Source organism: Thermobia domestica, chromosome 10 (assembly GCF_964235325.1).
Source record: "Thermobia domestica chromosome 10, izTheDome1.hap1.1, whole genome shotgun sequence".
NCBI classification, from domain to species: Eukaryota; Metazoa; Arthropoda; class Insecta; order Zygentoma; family Lepismatidae; genus Thermobia; species Thermobia domestica.
Window position 1 is genome coordinate 230,956,431 of NC_137463.1, and position 20,144 is coordinate 230,976,574.

General features: G+C 37.5%; 1 protein-coding gene across 1 annotated transcript in view; it reads left to right on the forward strand.

Annotated features, from left to right (window-relative positions):
* LOC145663056 (androglobin-like) overlaps nt 1–18,449 on the forward strand; it is a 201,498-nt gene extending 183,049 nt beyond the window's left edge. The window contains exons 25-26 of the mRNA XM_081729218.1: nt 9,058–9,198; nt 18,270–18,449. Of these exons, the coding sequence (XP_081585344.1) occupies nt 9,058–9,198; nt 18,270–18,392 (264 nt within the window). The 3' untranslated portion in view covers nt 18,393–18,449. The remainder of the gene's footprint in view (nt 1–9,057; nt 9,199–18,269) is intronic.
* Nucleotides 18,450–20,144: the final 1,695 nt, after the last annotated feature.

Sequence of the window (20,144 nt, forward strand, 5' to 3'; positions counted from 1 at the left end):
ATTCCGGAGAAAGAAATCGGGATTTTCCCGATCTCCGTTCACGCAATATGTAGCTTAGTTTCTTTGTGTTACGTTCTACTGGTCGTCTGCATTCTTAATCTTTAAACTCCCATTGACGCAACTGCTGTGTCAGGACTTTAAACCTCAATGGCTCAGTCTTAAACCTCAAATTAAGGCTGGAAGATGGTTTTGGTACCAATTTATTCCTGAAAGATGCAGCTTTGCTGGTGTGCATTTTATGTATGTGGGAGGAGGGTAAATATCGTGTTTTTTTCGTTTTTTCAACAGTTTTTTGGGGGGGTAGATTTATAAAATTGTTACGTGAAGCAATGAAATAGGCCACTACATGGTAATATCGTGTATTTGTACTTCTTGCTTATATGGGGTAGCAGGGACGAGGTAAGCCAATTTTTGGAGTTTAAGTTTTTTGACGGAAATTACATTTGAAGGGTAAGGGGAAAAAAGAAGGAATGTCACAAAACTACATTTTCGAGAAAACGGCGTTTCAACATTGAAAACCGTGTAAAAAGAATAGGATTATTAAATCTTTCGCCCCTTTTTACATGGACATTTTTACATCTAGGCATGCATGGCATATACAGTCAAATAGTACCAAGAGTCGCCAACAGATAGGACAAAGCACCCGAAAAAGCACATACATGGACATTCCTTGTTTTTTCCCCTTACCCTTCATTTATTTTTACAACAAACATCAATAGATCAGTCCTTAATTAAGCTCGAAAGACGATTTGGTACCAAAGTATTTTTGAGGAATTAAGCTTTCCGTCAGTTGCATTTTATGTATATAGGGGGTACGTAGGGGTTTATGTACGGCCGAAAGAGGGAAAAAATGAAATAAAATCTTTGAGTTTTACGTCCCACGGTTAGGCCGGTTAGGCTAAAGGAGACGGCAATGATGAGTAATGAATGAAATGGTGGAATGAAGAAAGTGGGAGGAAACGGGAAAACTCCGAGAAAACCCACGCACACGGTGTTTGTCCACCACAAAGTTCACTTGGCGGGGGCTGGGATCGAACCCGGGACCCCTAGCACCAGAGGTGAACGCTCTCCCACTGAGCCACCGCGGCCCATTGTCGAGAGAGGGAGGATGAAGTTTTTTTTTTTAATTTTTCATCTATTTTTTTTTCATCAGGTTTTGGCGGGTATACCTCCCCCCTTTGTGGTCATCCATAAAAATTGGTATGTGAAGCAAAGAAGTAGTCCCCTACATGATAGTAACCTGTATGTGTACTTGTTGTTTATAGAGGAAGAGGGGGTCAAATTTGGTTAATTTACATTTATTTTCGGGACGGTCCCATATAACACAAGATATATTTCACTGAAGTGGTCTAGAAGCATAATTCTTGTTCGTATACATGATGTGTGCAACAAAAATGATTTGCATATGGACGTGGTACTATAGTGGGGGGGAGAGAATGTTTAATTCAATGAATGTTTTTCTGCGCATATATTTTTAAAAATATTTCCTACATAAAACGAATTCATTGCGCAATGGCAGCAATGGCTACCATTTCTTATATTGTCACAAGTATGTGGCCTACACATTAGCATTATTTTGTCAGCGTAGGGTGACTGCAAGGGTTGCCAGGGCCTTGCAAAGTCAATATTTTCACATTTTTAATGATTTTTTGTGTCTGTTCTTTTTCTACGAATACGGCGGGAATTTCACGAATGTTACCTCGTTGGAATTTGTGGCCTATAAGCTTTCCAATGGTGTATAACTATTGACTCTGTGATAATTAGGGGGGTCACCGCAGCCCCAAACGTGAGAGTCTACCATTTTGTTAAAATCCCTGGCGGGCGTCTAGAGTTGATTGTGTTGTTATGCCGTAGACACTAATCATTATTAGCTACCCATGTTGCAGATAGAGATGTATCTTGAAAACTGTTTAGTTAAAATATGTCATTTGCTCCTTGTAGGCTAGTCACTGCTCTTTTCTATGAGTTGTATCGTATTTGTCAGGAAATGATAGTGATAAAAAAAATACCCAAGTTTTGAATTTATTAATTTGGATCTTAGAATAGTGTATAGTGTGTTTAACCTCCGTTATTCTGGGTAATTAAGAAATGTTCAAATACTTCACTTGAATTTCTGTTGGTTTAGTTATACGCACACTGATGTGCAGAATTTCGTTCAGTAATTGCTGTTATAATAAGAATGTAACTCTGCTTGTAATTTACTCCATGCACAAATCCTGCGGAGGATGGGTTGTTTGTTAGAAAATTAAATTAGCTTCTTCAATCTGATATTTTAGTTGTTTTAAACATGTCCAACAACAATCGAAAAAAACACGTTTAAAAAAACAATTTGTTTAAAACGTTTAAAACAAACTGAATAAAACAACAGCCCTCGTTTTAAACATGTTTTAAACATTTTGTTTTAAACATATCAACCCTGTTTTAGACCCATGTTTATTAGAACTTTTTTCTTTCATTTCGTATAAAGAACCGCCTCCAAAAGTTTTTCGGTGGAGTTTCCTACCACCCTGTATATAAAATTAAAAAAAAAATCTCTTCTGGGGGGGCGATCACCCCGATCTCCCCCCTGGATCCGCCACTGGTGTAACATAATGAATTCCTCCCATAGTACGAAAATACCTTTGCTATCAAGACTTCACACATTTACGTCAACATTATAAAAAACAGGGGGAGAAATCCATCTGAATGAATAGCTGGGAGCCAGCGTTAATGATCGATGTTATTGTGTTTTTCAGATGTAAAGCATCACGGGCAGTAGCCAATGCTGTGCGATATTCCGCGCGGTGTTGCCGGATTTCGGACTCCCCTTTCCCTTCTCGCTCTTCCTCTAGTTGAAATTATTACACATACATTGGCAACATTATTCACAATGTAAATATACTATTCCAGCAAACTCAAAGATTTTGGCTGTGTATCCTAGAAGTATATATAGCAACTGAATAACCTACCTATTAACGGGATGATCTACCTTTTCTCGGCACAAAAATTTTTATATTGGACCTTATGGGAAGAACATGGCTACCGAATTTCCTCAGTTTCTAAGGAACTAGGTATCTCTAATGGGAAAGAAAAATTTTGCAGCATTCTACAGAAGTTTATTAACGGGTTGAAATACTTAAATTGTATATTTGTCTGCTAGTTTAGCAGAAATAAATTATTAAAAAATAAATAAATTAGTTTCTTTTTATACAAATTATAATATGTCTAACTTTGGAACCAATTATGGTAGAAAGATCAACTTTTTTTTTGTTTTATTCCTTGAGAAGAAACGACTCTAATAGTTTTAATCACAACCATATCTGATACGCCAATTAAAAAATAGTATTTTAATATAAGTATTAAAGTCCGCCTGTCAAAGTTTAACGAGGGTAAGTCACGCCCCACTCTAAGCTTGGCCGCGGAAAGGGCGGGGGTTGGTGAAATGGAGGGGGAAGGGGGTGGATGTCTGAATGAAACAGGTTCTCGACCAGTTTCTGAGATTACCTGTCAGCTGCCAAATACTGTTAGCTTTATAGAGTTTGTCTCCCTCAATGGTTCCATACTAAAGGATGTGGTGTGGAGTATCCTCTTTTCCACGTTACCTCTGGAAGTTCATCAAGATGCACTCTAGAGTGCGCGGGAAGAACAGTATATATCAGAAAACGCTGTTATTTTGGGATTTTTTTCCCTTCCGGACAAATATTATAGCATACAGTAGTGGCGAAGGAAAGGGGGGCAGAGGGGTACCCCCACAGGATTCCGACAATGTAAAGTCCTGGCCCCTATATATAGGTGTCCGTAAAAAAATGTCCCCTAAGTTTTTTTTTAATAATGTCTTGGGAATATATTTCAAATTTGAGGTGTTTTCTTGGTAGCCGCCATTTTCCAATATGGCCGCCCTACGTAAATCTCTCTTTCTCTCTCTCTCTCTCTCTCTCTCTCTCTCTCTATATATATATATATATATATATATATATATATATATATATATAAAGGGAGAGATCGTGAACCAAGGCACTTAGAAAGATAATTTTGGTGTCAAACTATAGGTTTCTGAGGCCGATGAATTTAAATATGGCATTGTTTATTACCACTTAGAAATCTTACAACCTGGCAACACTGTAGTCTAACGATTAACTGTACAAAGTTACAAATGCGTATATGCACGCATTACTCTAGGATGTAGCGTACTTCCTCAGGACTAAACGAAACCTACTTTTTCTGGTACCTTTCATCACGACAAGACATATTTTACATGGTAACATGAGAGAACATTTGTCTAAATCCAATATGGCAGCCAATATGATGGCTAATTACTAGCCAACCAAGTAATGGACTTATTCAAATACCTGTCAGTCCTAATTGGCCTAGAGCCTAGAGAATGGGAGAAAGAGGCAGAATACGGTCTCATTGAAGAAGCGTCTCCTGAGAGGTCGAGGGAAATTTAAAATACTCCATTTTTTAATGAAAAACACGGTTTTGCTTCCTTGTCCGCAGACAACACTGCACACCAAATGCTCTATAAGACGTTCTCTAAATAGCTTTGTTAGATCCAACCTGTATTGTATGTAAACCGTGCATTTTCAAGGGAGAACAGCGGAGCAAAAGCCCTGTTTTTGTGATATTTCTGGTTTCTCGTGCTTACTTCGCTAAGACTAAGCACTATAAGCCAATCCCCAATTGTCCTATAGCAGTGTTAATTTCAGATCATTTCCTCCGGAGGTACCACGCACAGGGGGGAAAGCGACTAAAAATTGCGTGCTCCACAGAAATTTCTGCGAAGATCTCAAGCACCCGAGGGTGAATTTCGTAGCTCTTGGGAGAATCACCCCTGAAATCATCACTGTTCTAGGGAGTTGAAACAAGAAGCAGAATACGCAAAAATGAACAAACTTTCAAAGCATTTAAAGTTTAGGCTCGTTGCGCTAAGCGCCTTCTTAGGACGAGTATATGGGAATTGAAAAATGCACGTTTTCTTTTATTTATGTATTGAAAAACATGTTTGCCCTTTTTTGTCCCCAGACAACCATGCAGACGACACACACCAATTGTCTTATACAAAAATGTTGCCATGATAGCTCCTATAAGATCCATTTGGAACGGTGTCCATACTATGCATTGTTATATGGGGACAAGGGGGCAAAGCCCTGTTTTCTTTGACTTTTTCGTTTTCCGCGCTTACCCCGCTAACACTACGCACTGTCAGTTAGTCTCGATTTATCCTAAAGAGTTGAAATAAGAAGCAGGATACGCAGAAAAGAACATACTTTCAGAATGATGACGTCCTATGGGTGGGACGTACAGCTTAACGTAGGATCCGAACCACTTGTGTCTTCATCCCTGTTCCTACTTGCAAATGCCTGATTTATAGCATTTACGCTATTAGTAAGCGCTACTGAGGTCAATAAGAGTTGAATTAGATTTTTGCGAGGGGCGCATTGTTATAGCATGTTTTCTAACGCACAAAGGGATGTTCTGAATGGGGGCAGCTATGTGTATGTTTAGCCAATGGAGCCATTTGTATCTTCGTGGCTTTGCACTCTACTCCAAATAATAATAATAATAATAATAATAATAATAATAATAATAATAATAATAATAATAATAATAATAATAATAATAATAATATAACTTTTGCCTCCTGAAAATAACCAGATGGTAAAGTTATGGTCGATACATTTTTGGAATTCGAAAGCATTTTAGAATGCTTGTCTATCATCTCGCTATCAGAAATAATTGATCACCATTTTCTCTCTCCTCGGAAGAGAGAGATTAAAAAAGAGAGAAAGTGGCCGAACTTGGGCTATTGAACGTGAGGACAGGATGTTTACATTCGCATTGACACCTGCTGTGAAAACGGTCCCTTCATATCTCTCGGGACGAAAACAAAAGAAAAGGGTGGGCGCGGATGCCTTACCCTCGTCAAACTTCTTGACAGGTGGACTTTAATACTTATATTAAAATACTATTTTTTAATTGGCGTATCAGATATGGTTGTGATTAAAACTATTAGAGTCGTTTCTTCTCAAGGAATAAAACAAAAAAAAGTTGATCTTTCTACCATAATTGGTTCCAAAGTTAGACATATTATAATTTGTATAAAAAGAAACTAATTTATTTATTTTTTAATAATTTATTTCTGCTAAACTAGCAGACAAATATACAATTTAAGTATTTCAACCTGTTAATAAACTTCTGTAGAAAGCTGCAAAAATTTTCTTTCCCATTAGAGATACCTAGTTCCTTAGAAACTGAGGAAATTCGGTAGCCATGTTCTTCCCATAAGGTCCAATATAAAAATTTTTGTGCCGAGAAAAGGTAGATCATCCCGTTAACTTATTCCAGTGGAACTGCTAAACGTTCGTCTTCAACACTACTTTCACTATCGTCTATGTCAATTAATATTTCGCCATTGTCTGAATCTGACTCTTGTAAATTTTTTATTATGAGTTCCAAAAATTGTAAACACAAAAAATAATTCTTCGAGCTTCACTTCGTAGCACTTTTTTTGTTTTAAAAGAAAATTCCACACTTCTACTCGGTTTCCTTAAAGACATTGTCAACTATAATTTTGGAGAACAAATGAACTACCACGAAAGAAAGCAACCTAGACACTGATGAATTCTGTTTATGCTAGAAGAAGAGAAGTTGCGTTCCTACACACACAATCAGCTCCTTTGCTTCCATGTCTGTTCCTATAATAACATACTCTTATACTTGAAGTAGGTCTCACAACAACAATCCATCTGATTCGTAAGCAACACGATATGGTCGAGTTTGTTTTGGGTTACAATAATTTATGACACCACTCAGACGCCTGGTGCTTTGGCATCCCTGCTAGAGGAGTAAAGAAGGAGTACGTAATTGGCCACACATACGTAAGGTATTGAAACGAAGAAAAAAAATCATACTGCGTTTCTTCTGTCGAATAAGGAAGAATCTTGCATGAAGGCAATTTCAAAACAATATTACGAATGTCCCATACCTTCTGTTCTTCCACATGAGCTCCCGCCGGGAATCGAATATATATATATATATATATATATATATATATATATATATATATATATATATATATATATAATTGCAGTTAATTGCAGAGGCTTGTTATTTAATTCGATCGCTTACTATTCTCAAGGGTGTAGAAACGGGGGAAAAGAGGGCCTTGACTTTCCAAACTATTTCCAGCCCCGAAATGAGGTTCATCTAGTATATGTTTAGTAAGCTTATTTAATAGTTAATGCAAATTAGAAACGTTTATAATAAAATAAGATTTTTAAAAAAGAAAAAAGAAAACATCATCAATATAGTTACTGTACCTAATTACAAGGACGCTGATTTCTCTGTAAATGGGGGGGGGGGTGCATTCAGATGCAGAAAGCATATATGATGATTTTAAGACAAATTGCATTCAAATTATGCCTAATATTGCACATTTACAAATAAAATGAGGGGCCCTGGCTCCCTCAGTCCCCCCAGGATCTCTCACTACTATATTATTGCATAATAATATCTGAGTTGATATTTTTTCGAGTTTTTTCCTTTTACTATTTTAACCTACATAAACACAAAGTCGGATAAACAGACTGCTAGAAACAGCATTTGTTTTCTTATGAATAGCTTATTGATTTGTCTCTTACAATCCGCTTTACAACTTCAGTACTGTCAAGATCCGTCTTTTGTTAAGGTAGCATCGAGAAAACATAATATGTGTATAGTATACATGGTGAGTTAAAATGCTTTCATATTCTGAAATAGGTCATTTGTTCTGTTTTTAATGTGTGAAAAGCTTTCCTCCCCCTGAAAGTAATGTTCCCCTAGAACAACCTGTTGGTTACACCCCTGATTATCCTTTAATAAAAGTTGAGTTCCATTTCCAAATCGAAGAAAAATCCACTGGAAATTAGACGGGACTCAACGCTCGTTTTACTAATTGTTTTATATGGAAACCTTTCAAAGCGTGTATCATGACAACCAGTTGTCATAAAAAGATGTAGTTTTCACGTATGTGTTCGTAATTCTTTTCTCTACTTCGTAAAGTGAGCAGTTAATGTGCTAATACAATATTTCTAATAAGCGCCTCTGCTATTGTCAAGATTCGCAGTAGCGCGAGAAGTCAGCGTGCAGAACTGCTTGTCGCGAATTGTCAACACCGCTCAAAGCCAATTGGACGCCGCGTAAAGCCAACTCAAGGCCATGCCGCTTCTCATCTGAAATCTGCTGTAGGTAGATTGTGGCTTCATGGTAAGATGTTCGCATTCCCATTGATGAACTACAGTATGTTTATGAAGTGTTTTGAACTGTATAATCGATGTAGGTTTAGAGCAAGGCTTGTGACAGAAACGATCTAGGTCTTACAGCAAATACGAGAGCGCGATTTATAACAACACACTTACGTGTAAAGAATAATTCTAATTTAGAAATTTTGTCTTTTAATATTGTTCGTCTTGCCTCATTAGATAATGCTGCTCCTAATAAGCTTGCGTCATCTGTCGAAATTCTTTAAATCCCAGGTGCGGCTTCGTCAAACAGCTTGAAGAGGTTATTAGACTGCTCATTGGAAACTTCGAGAAAGCTGACCTCACATTTGGAGAAATTCATTTGCAATCCGATCTCCGGATCATTTCTGTATCCTTGTCTCCAGCTATAGTCCCGTCATCCAAATACCATATGTTCAGTTCTGTATTGATACTATTAACGATGGATTGTAAAGTTAGTGCGAACAAACCAGGGCCAAGAGGGTCGCCTTGTTGTACGCCACGCTGAGAGAGGATTATTTCATCTTCTAAGTATAAGTTGCTCGGTTGCGAGTAGCACTGATGTACGTATCGATAAATTGATGGATATATATAAACAGAACCGGTTGTTAAAAAGTTAGAATAACACCACTGCCCATCGTTCTTTCTACAGAACATTAGATATACGACGCGAATAACATCCTGTCGTTCGTCCGGAAAGTGTTAATAAATTGGATAATTATATGTTAAATCATTCATTTAGACTTGAAGCTCTTTAGCTATATTATTATTATTATTATTATTATTATTATTATTATTATTATTATTATTATTATTATAGGCAAAACTTTATGAAGAACAGGAAATGCGCATGAAATCATTTGAAGATTACCAAGCAAAGTTTGAAGAAGAATATGCAAATGTATTAGCAGACCAAAAGAAGACACATGAGAGAGTCGGTAGCGAGCTTGCTAAAGCTGATGTAAGTAGCTATATCAGTTAATGTTTACATTATTAGCTTTAAGTGCAAATCGCATCTTTGTTGTGCTTGTGTTGTCTAACAATTTAGTTCGAAATTATGAAATTTTGTTATTGAATATTTGGCCGAGGCTGGTGGCGTGATCTTGTAATCCAACTCTCTTGGAGGTGAGATAGTGTGGTGGAGAACTGCTTATACTGTGAGGCTTGATTTTTCATTATGGTTTGTACACTCACCAACTGCAATGATTTAAACCACACTATGGGTCGGAGCCAACGTTTGTAGTAGCGTCTTTCGTAAGTTCAGTGCTGAATAAAGTTGCAAAACTCAACACTCAAGAAACTATTGAATAGTTCGTACATTTAATGAGGGCTACTCTAGGCTACACAAAAATAAATTAAAAACCAGTTGAGAATGCTCCAAGAATATTGCCAGAACGAACTTAAAAGGAATGGAAAGATTGAGCTGGAAGGATAACTGTGATTGTTTTTTTACATGTAAAAGTAAATCTTTTTATCCGCACTTTCTTCTTTTTCTTGCGAAAATTCGCCAAATATCATCTGTGTATGACTTACGATCCTCGAGATGTGACTCCTTAAATCTCCTGGAATTCGAACTTTTTTGGCCAATATCTGAGGGACGGTAGCCAGTTAGCCAGTGGCCACCGGTTACTATTTCGTACCAAAATGTTCACCATCCTCTTAAATACTGATCAATACCAATATGTTCTTTCTATGACTTAGAGTCCCCATGATAAAATTTCTTAAATTTACTGAAATCGGAACTATTTTTTGGCCAATAGAATATCGGGAACGATAAGTCATAGAGAGATTATATTGATGTTAATCAATACCTAAGAGTATGTTTAATATTTTGGTACCGATATTAACTTGTGGCCACTGGTCAAACCAATGGACAGTTGGACAGTGGCCTTCGGTCACTATTTGGTACCAGAATGTTCATCCTCTTAGGTATGGATCAACACCAATATCATCTCTCTCAAGCTTACGGTTTCCGACATATGGCTCCTTAAATATACGGAAATCGGCCATTTTTTGGCCAATATTTCGGGAACGGCAAGAATGAGGCGAAAAATTCCATCACTTTCTCAGATAGTTTTTGATGGTCTATCGAATGGAGGGCTCAAAATTCAAAAAATCGCAAATAACAGACAGGCAGACAGACATACACACACACACACACACACACACACACACACATATATATATATATATATATATATATATATATATATATATATATATATATATATATATATATTTGGTCTAGGAATTAATTCGTGCGGGTGGACAAGAGATGGCGCAACGAACGGAGCGTCCCACAGTTCCGTGTATCCACACATGTGTTGCAAACCCCTGTCATCGCGTATCGTTCGTAGTATAGGGCAGTGGATTAAAGCGCCAACAACACCAGTTTGTAGTTAAGTGAACATGGCGCAATTTGTGCCTGATAAAGTGTTTTTGCGGGGTGTCCTGCTGCATTACTTTAACATGCAGAAAAGTGCGACTGAAAGTCATCGTATTTTGGTGGAAGTGTATGGTGACCATGCTCTAGCTCAGCGAACGTGTCAGAAGTGGTTTGCACGGTTTAGAAGTGGTGATTTCGGCTTGGCAGACCAAGTGCGAGCTGGACAGCCAAAAAAATTTCAAGACGAAGAATTGACAGCATTGCTCGAGCAGGATTCGTGTCAAACGCAGGAATAACTTGCAGCAACATTAGGCGTTGATCAAACAACAGTCTCCAAACGCTTGAAAGCCATGGGAATGATTCAAAAGATGTCACATTGGGTTCCACATGAATTGAAAGACAGAGACGTTGAAAGACGAAAAACCATTTGCGAATTGCTGCTTCAACGACAGAGCAGAAAGGGGTTTCTGCATCGAATTATTACGGGTGATGAGAAGTGGATCCATTACGAGAACCCTAAACGAAAAAAAGGCCTGGGTGAAACCAGGTGAACCAGGTCCATCACAACCAAAACGAGATATTCACTGTGCAAAGGTTATGCTGTGCATATGGTGGGATATGAAAGGTGTGGTGTACTATGAGCTGCTGCAACCGGGTGAAACTATGAATGGAGAACGTTATCGACGACAACTAATGCGTTTGAAGCAAGCTCTGGCCAGAACACGACCAGAATGGGAGAACAGACATGATAAACTTATTGTTCAACATGATAACGCTCGCCCACATGTCGCAAAACCGGTCAAAACCTATTTAGAAAATGTCGGATGGGAAGTTTTACCCCACCCGCCGTATTCACCAGACGTTGCTCCTTCGGACTACTACTTGTTCGATTGCATGAACAACGATTTGATTGGACAGCGGTTTACTTCTTCAGAAGATATCGAAACATGGGTCTCTGACTGGATCGCTTCTAAGGATGAGGACTTCTTTCGCCACGGAATCCGTACATTGCCTGACAGATGGGCGAAAGTGGTGGCTAGCGATGGACAATATTTTTCTTAAGGTATTTATGTATTTTGTGTTTGTACTACAGCTTCAATGTGTGCGTACCAACCGCACGAATTAATTCCTAGACCAAATATATATATATATATATATATATATATATATATACAAACACACAGGAAATTCAGTGAGGAACTTTTAAAGTACGTTGATAACAGATTGTTTAAATGCCATTCGATGTACAGTAAAGTCCCGATTACCCACGTAGTTAGTGCGGACTGACACTCCGCATGCAAATAAGTACTGTATCTCCTAAAACATAAAAATATATTACATTGTGAAAATCAGTATTTCTAACAATAGAGCACATTTCGAAATGCAACTCTGATAAGCAGAAGCCGATCGCTGTAAAGTATAGTGCAGGGGCATAAGGAAATATTTTCTAGTCCGTAGGATTTTGAATGAAGAAATATTGAGACTAATCGCGATGTACAGTATTTGAAATGAAGCGTATAATAATGTGCTACCAGATGTTTTGCCTGATTCCATTGCAGACGGGCTGTATGACGTCATTATTTCAAGATTGCCGCCAGAATAGATACTAATATCTTTTATCGTCTGTAACTCGTTTATTTTTAATTCTAGGCAAATTTTGTAAATAACATTTTTTGTTCGAAATGAAAAAGGTAGAGAAAAGTTCATTATATATTGTTTTCATATCTCTTATCGTACCGCCTCCGAGATATAGTAGTTTTAAGTTTTATCAGTTATTTTTCATTCATATCAAAATAAAACCCTTTCGCCCAAGGCTACAGGCGGAGGTAGATTCCGTAATTTTTATAAAGGAAATATGTTATTAGTTTGAGTGCTACTTATGTTATGAAACTCGTTTCATAACTAAGAAGAGTGAGATTGCCGATTTCGAAAGATAATTTCTGACCATGAGAAAATTTTGAAGGTTTTCCTCCTTTTTTGGACTTTTTCTCGGCTCTCATTCAACCGAGTTACACCAAATTTGGTGGGAAGCCTTTTAAGGCCTTACAAATTTAATGTTTGTTTTGCCCTACAAATTTTGAAACTGATCGAGTGGAATATACAAGGTGTTTTAATTTTTTGTATTTCTTCAACCGCTATTAATCTGTTGTCCGGGCTATTTCTCCGCCCCTATTTGAATCGATGTACACCAAATTTTTAGAATGATATATATAAACCAGCCGGTCTTCGCACAACAAATGCATGAATTCTATAAGATTTCAAAATATGTATATGATGTAAACATTTACCAATTAAGCTTGGAATTAACAGCATCAGAAGCGTCATTATACACCTCAGCGAGCACAACATCTATGGATTCAACACGGTCGTTTTCGATTATTTTGACATGTCACATCCCCCCTCCACTTTCCCTCGTAAAAACCGTTTGGATCATTGTTCTTGCTGCATTAACCTATATTTTGAAGGATGAATATTCTAGTACCAATGCAAAGGGAATCTTCAGTAGCTCCCTACTTTCTTCACCGGAGAGTACCAGGGTTGATATGAATATGTAGAGAGCTGTTTGGCTCTGTAGTTCACGAATATTGGTCTCGATGTCGCAAAGTGGGGTGTGCTTGAACAGGAGTCGAAAAACGGATCGACGGTCCCGACAGTGTTGTAGTCACTTCTCGGGTCACCGTGCGCTACTGGAGAGGCTTTCGGTGGAGATCTTTGTGTCTATCCTCATCTCCTGACTCTGTTGCGTAATTCTATGCCGCACATACCCATGAAACCACAGAGATCCAGCAAGATCCTCACGAGAAGTGACGAGAACCGGACGGATTGTTTACTTGTGGGGGGTGTATCTCCGGTGACCGATGGGCCTCTCGGGCATTGTTGGTATGGGGGTGATGAGAAGACACGCTAGTTTCCAAATATGCAAATCCCGGTGTCACATTTGAAGATGTTCCACTTCCAGGTCTCTAAACAGTCAGACACTGTTGATCGCTCTCTGCTATTTCGACTTACGTGTCACCTGAGCTTGTTTTGTGTAGTGTATCAGGGAAGAAACTGAACTGATCCTCCCACATAACACATTCCTAGTTACGAGCCTGCTGGATATCACAGCTAAACCCAGGGATGGGTTCCAACTGGAACCAAACCAAGCTCAGCTGACGCATGGGTCGAAATAGCCGAAAGCGATCAGCAGTGTTTGGCCGTTCTGAGCTCTGACATTGGAACATGTGACATCAGGATTTGCATATTTGGAAACTAGCGTGTCTTCTCATCACCCCCATACCAACAATGCCCGAGAGGCCCATCGGTCACCGGAGATACACCCCCCACAAGTAAACAATCCGTCCGGTTCTCGTCACTTCTCGTGAGGATCTTGCTGGATCTCTGTGGTTTCATGGGTATGTGCGGCATAGAATTACGCAACAGAGTCAGGAGATGAGGATAGACACAAAGATCTCCACCGAAAGCCTCTCCAGTAGCGCACGGTGACCCGAGAAGTGACTACAACACTGTCGGGACCGTCGATCCGTTTTTCGACTCCTGTTCAAGCACACCCCACTTTGCGACATCGAATATCGGTCACCGGAGATATTCACCCCCACAAGTAAACAATATGTGCTTCTGGGCCGGTTATCGTCACTTCTTGTGAAGATCTTGCTGGATTTCTGCCTTCATGGGTAGTGTGCGGCCATAGAATAACGCAACGGGATCAAGAGATGAGGATAAACTCAAACATCTCCACCGGAAACCTCTCCAGTGGCGCACGGTGACCCGAGAAATAACTACAACACTGTCGGGACCGTCGATCGGTTTTCCGACTCCTGTTCGAATACACCTCATTTTGCGACATCGAAACCAACGTATTCGTGACCTACAGAGCCTGCTGGTTCTCTACATGCCAATATTGACCCTGGTACTCACAGGTCAAGAAAGGAGGGAGTCAACAATGCATTGGATGGAGATGCCCTTCACCAATAACAACACTGAAGATTACTTGCTGCGTTATTTATGACTTACCAGTGGTTGTCTTTACATGTAATATTCTAAGAAGATTGCAAATCTCTACGTGTTTCATTATTCAACTATATTATTTTTAACATATGGACACAAATTCTTTTTTATTTTATAATTAACACGTAAAAATATTATATAGAGGAAACTTCACAGGTCATCCTCCAAGTCCAAGGGTTCTTCATCATTGTCAGCAAAATCACTGTGATCGCAGATCTCTTCATCGATACCACACTTACATTTCTGTCCACGGTAAAATCCGTATTTTACACATGCAACTTACAACACAGCATCCTTTCACACAACCACAACGTACTAGTTTCAGTAACCATTCTGATGCACATAACATCGAACTCATCATAGGAGAATACTTGTTTCCAGATTTCTTCCATTCATACTGTGATGGATGATTCTGTAAGGTTTGGGTGTTGCTTATCAGTATACACCATTCCAATGCTTGAGATAATGTACTCTTAAAATATATGGTGTCAGGGACGATTTTTGGAGGTAAATTTTCACTTTGCACATCTTTTCTTGAAAACATCCACCAGCGTAATTCACCTATGTTTGATATTTTTTTCCTGGCAAGTAAACTTGGCAAATGAATTGCTCGACTAGTTGCTCATGTCCTAGTTTAAATTCTTCTAGAGATCCAAGTAATGTCAAAGCCTGAAGAACTTCTTTCTCTGCTGTTAGGAAAGGTTTCCGAAAAGATAGTTTGCCTTTATTCTTGATGGACTCGGTAATATCACTGCCCGAAAATGCATGAAGAGCCAACAATGCCGAGCGTTTGTCGGGCCTATACTGGAATAAACGAGATTGATATCAATAAATCGTTTATTAGCACCAAATCGGGTGACAAACATTGAGTCATTCGGAAAATGTTGCGACCACCACAGTGAAAGGATTAAAACGTCTGTATCTGGTAAATATATGTACAGGGTAATAGAATGACGTGAGATGTACAATGACTGTAGAATAATTTTGGTATCAGGTTCCTCTTGAGTGTTTTGAGTTCTCTAACATCATTTCCATCTGATGACTTTGCCTCATTCCTCCAACTAAGTATCAGTTTTTGTTTAATCTTTCGTGTATGTATAACCGTCACCAGGTTATATAAGTAATTTTTGTAGACGCTCTGTATATTTTGGAAAGACAGAAATCATTTTTCAATTTATACTTTATTTTTGCGACGTAAATAATTTCTTTTCCTCGGTGGGAATTGCTGACAATTCAATTTCTTGCCCACGAATCAAGAACAAAAGAGTCTTTCCTCGTTCACTCATACATATATGTGAAACGTTGTTTTGCCGTGAGAAGATTTTAGTGAGTAACAAAGACCACATTCATTTTCTGAACTATATGTATGATAATAGTATTTCTACTACTTGAATTTTCAGTGTTTCTTCCTTACTCATTAATATGCAAAGACTACGTTCTATAGTTATTTGGAACTATATTAAATGCTTTCTTCAATTATTTGTGGAAATACTGCGACAGGCCAGAGCAGACAGACAGATGTTTGAACAACTCGCCGGCGCCAATCATGTCGTTCAGTCAGTTTTATGTAGAAGTTCTCACGATTCAAGCTACCCACGCCTCCTTATACATTGTAGCCAGTGAACTGTGAATTAACGCAAAATTTTTTAAACATTTAATTTGCATATCCATACAGGTGGCTTAACCTTATTACATTTTAAAATGAACTGCCAACATTGACCAGTTGTTCAATCCAGTTTACACCTAGAGCATCTGGACTCTGGGAGTTTTTCTCCGCATATGAAGATAGGGAACACGTTCGTTTAAGTCGCTATAGAATTATGTAAAAGGGTATATGTTTCATAGCCGATCAAGAACTAGTATCACGGCTAGCCCCCCTTTAGTGAAGTCCCGGGTCCGCTGACAATGTGAGCATAAGTAATAAACGGGGCCCCCCAATGTCCTGATTTACATAGTGCGACTGTCTACGTTCATCCTGCTGGATATGGATTCTTCTCGCAGCAGCTAGGAACTTACGTCGTGGGATTACTTCAGTGTTATCTTCACAGTGTTAACCCTACGTCTATTAGTGAGTGGTGTGAGAAAAGTGTTTGTGGTGAACCCCCAAATATATTTCATTCACATACATATGTGATACAAAAGTAAAGGGCTATTATCTCGCGAAATGTGAAGTGTAATTTTGTTTGTGGAAATATTCAAGTGTCTATACCCATATCAGTGTTTAGTGTTGTGATTGTTTTTCTGGAGTCAACCAACAACTGGAACTCAATCCTGCTGGACTGTTAGGGGCGTCAAGTTCTCTCTTTGCGGTACGTTTTCTACGATGTTCTCCATTCCACTACTCAGATGTCAAACTCAAATGTATCTGTGGCGATGAACCAACAGAATGGTATTCTCGAGACATGGAGTTGGTTGTTGTCCTCCAACGGTGCGATGAGCTTCTCTCCACGATCCTGCACCTTCCTAAACTTCGTGGCGAATACCCCTTGTCGTTTGTCCTCCGTGATTTTGTTTAATAAAAATAAAAACGATAAGTCTGATGTTCAGTAAACTAGGAAATGTCAAGCTAGGCGGAAGAGAACGGGGAAAAGCAAGAAGAAAACTAGTTGCATTTATTAACAATTTCAAAAGCGAGAATTAACAAATACATGATTATACAAGCTGTCTGGAAATGTACAACATGAGTAAAAAGTTTTTATTCCGTAGAATTGTAAAGAGTTCATGATTCTGTAGAAGATAATCGTAAAATGATAAAATGGAATTTAACAAATTAAATCAATAGTTCACAGTCATCTCACAGTTACATCACTGTTACTACACAGATACTTCACTATATATATTTCTACATGAATTATATTTACGTATATATATATATATATATATATATATATATATATATATATATATATATATATATATATATATATATATATATATATACGTACATATAAATACATGTAGAACAAAATTTTTATTCTTAGTAATCCAATATCTACTCATTCATTTTAATACTTGTTGATGTATGTTTTAGATAAAATATTATTCTATAACTTTTCAAACAATTTATACTATCTTTGCTCTGGAAAATGATAATAGTTGGTACCGCGGAGCTGTATAATGCACGTAGATTAGGATGACCAGATTTAGAAACTAAAAAAAGAGACACTTGGCAAACTGCCATAGTTTGGCAATTCACCTTGAAGTCATTCTTATGTCCTTATTTCTAAAATGAGAAAGAAATATTCAACTTATTAAATATTCATAAGTTTATTTATTTAACCTTATTCCAACTATAATTTTTATATTACCTTCTAACAATTAACAGGAAGAGTATTGGTTGTCTCTTGAATGTCATGTTTTTCATACCTTCAAATAACTGTAATAGACCATACAAGAAACTGCTAATGTACTACGTAAATACGAGCCAAAAATGGGAATCTCTATTTAAAAAACAGGCTATATTATTCAAACCTGCCATACAATCATTCTTTCTTGTGTCCTCTTCCGTACTTATGCGAAGATAAATCGATAACATTTAACCCTCAACTATATTTTGCTTTCTCTTTTCACTTGTATCTAATATTAACTCAATAGGACACCTTTCTAACTGCAAATCTTTTTTCTTTTAATATATATAGCAAAATATGGAGCTAAGGATGGAACGTGGATTTGAAGAGAGGGACAATTATGTGAGAAGAAAAATCGAGGAATTGAATGCTAGACTTCAGAGAGAACGCGAAGCTAAAGAAAGTGGTAAATGAAGGAATGTGGTAACAGTTATTTGGATTTTTTATACTACGAGAACACGTAAATGACAACCTTAAGAAAGGAGAAGAAGAATCGAATTGAAAAAATAAAAAGATTGTCATTAATGAATTATATGTTGCATTGCGTTCGAAAAGCAAATTCTTTAACAAATTAAGGCAAATAAAGTTTTCCATATTCACTGATACTGGTTCAGGTGTTTTGTTAAGCTGATATTACTTTCTATCTTTTCCTTCTTAAATTTCGAGCACAGTGGTAAATTTGTTTTGGTGCAAATTCTCAATAGTTACTGTGGAGTGAAACTTACGTAAAATTGTAATAATTGTCCTATTGCCCTATAGTATATGTGTTAAGTAGAAAGTGATTAATTAAAAATTTGTTTTAAACCAATTTTCTTATGCTTACACAGCTCAAATTTATGTATACAAAAGCAACAGTAATTGTTTATTATGGCCTTATACTTGTAGGAAAAAGTTGTTTTCTTAATAAAAAGAAAAATGCCATTAAACAATTTTAGTTATTCTACTATCTATATATTATAATGCTAGGTTTATATATTTGTGGTCAAGAAAAGTTTATATATTTTTGGACGATTATATATTTGTAGCCAATTCTTTTGAGAATAATATTTCGGAAACCACATGCTCTAGAAAGATGCCGTTTTCATTCATCGAGTGCTAATTTTGTGTAGATTGTTCAGTTCTAATTGAATATGTTTTTCTAATGGCCGTTATTTCTTTATTACATTTTTAGGGATACACTGGAAGTATTGAAATTTTAAAAAGTAAAGCATCATATTCTACGAGTTATATATTCCAACACCACACATTTGTATACGGGGTTAGTATATCTCTTTGGCGTTTGTTTCATTGCCAAATGATAATGAAAAACGAAGGATAACCATTTCTCCAGTCTAAGATGAATCTTTATTGTTTGGAGTGTTTTGCCCAATGAACACCATATATCACTGACATTATAATTAATTGTGTGTGTAATATATTTGCTTATTACATACTGCATGCAAGAAGAAAAAGAACACTGATCGTTCATGAATTAGAAACTCCAACCGGAAGTAGGCTCAAATCTTGCAAACGGTGCGGGGTCAATCAATAATAAGTGACCAAGCATGTGCTGCTCGACCATCTCCAAATAATCTAATTTTTTCATGAATGTTTATCCTATATCTGGGTACTTCAAAATCACAATTAATTATTTTTTACAACATCCCATAGCGACACAAGGGCTGGCGCCATTTTGCGTTTTATCGATTTTAGGTGTTTACGTTGTTTTTGAATATCTCAGCATGTATTTGTCCTACCAAATTGAAAATTGCTGGACGTCCCTAACTCGTACAGGTTCCAACTTTGATCTCTTAACATTTTTTCCTAAAACCATTTAAAGGAGGTGAAATCAGTGTCTGCAGTAGCAACATTTTTGGGCATTGAAAACATGTTTGGGAAGAGGAAACAACTGACGTAGAGGTCTGAGTTTGTGTGTGTATGTAGTCCGGGGACATAATACACAAAAATTTACAGGCCTGTAGCTGCTCCCAAAGGCCTGAAAAAAATCGTAAAATTGGGGAATTAAGCCAATTTAGAATTTTTCACTACAATATCTCCAATGGCCCTGGATAAAAAAAATCTGAAATTTTGGGAATGGTTGGTCCTTTAGTATATCATAATACACAACAAAGCGAGTTTCGTGTGCAGTCAGTGTTTACAGCGAGCAAATGTTCACTGACTTGAGAA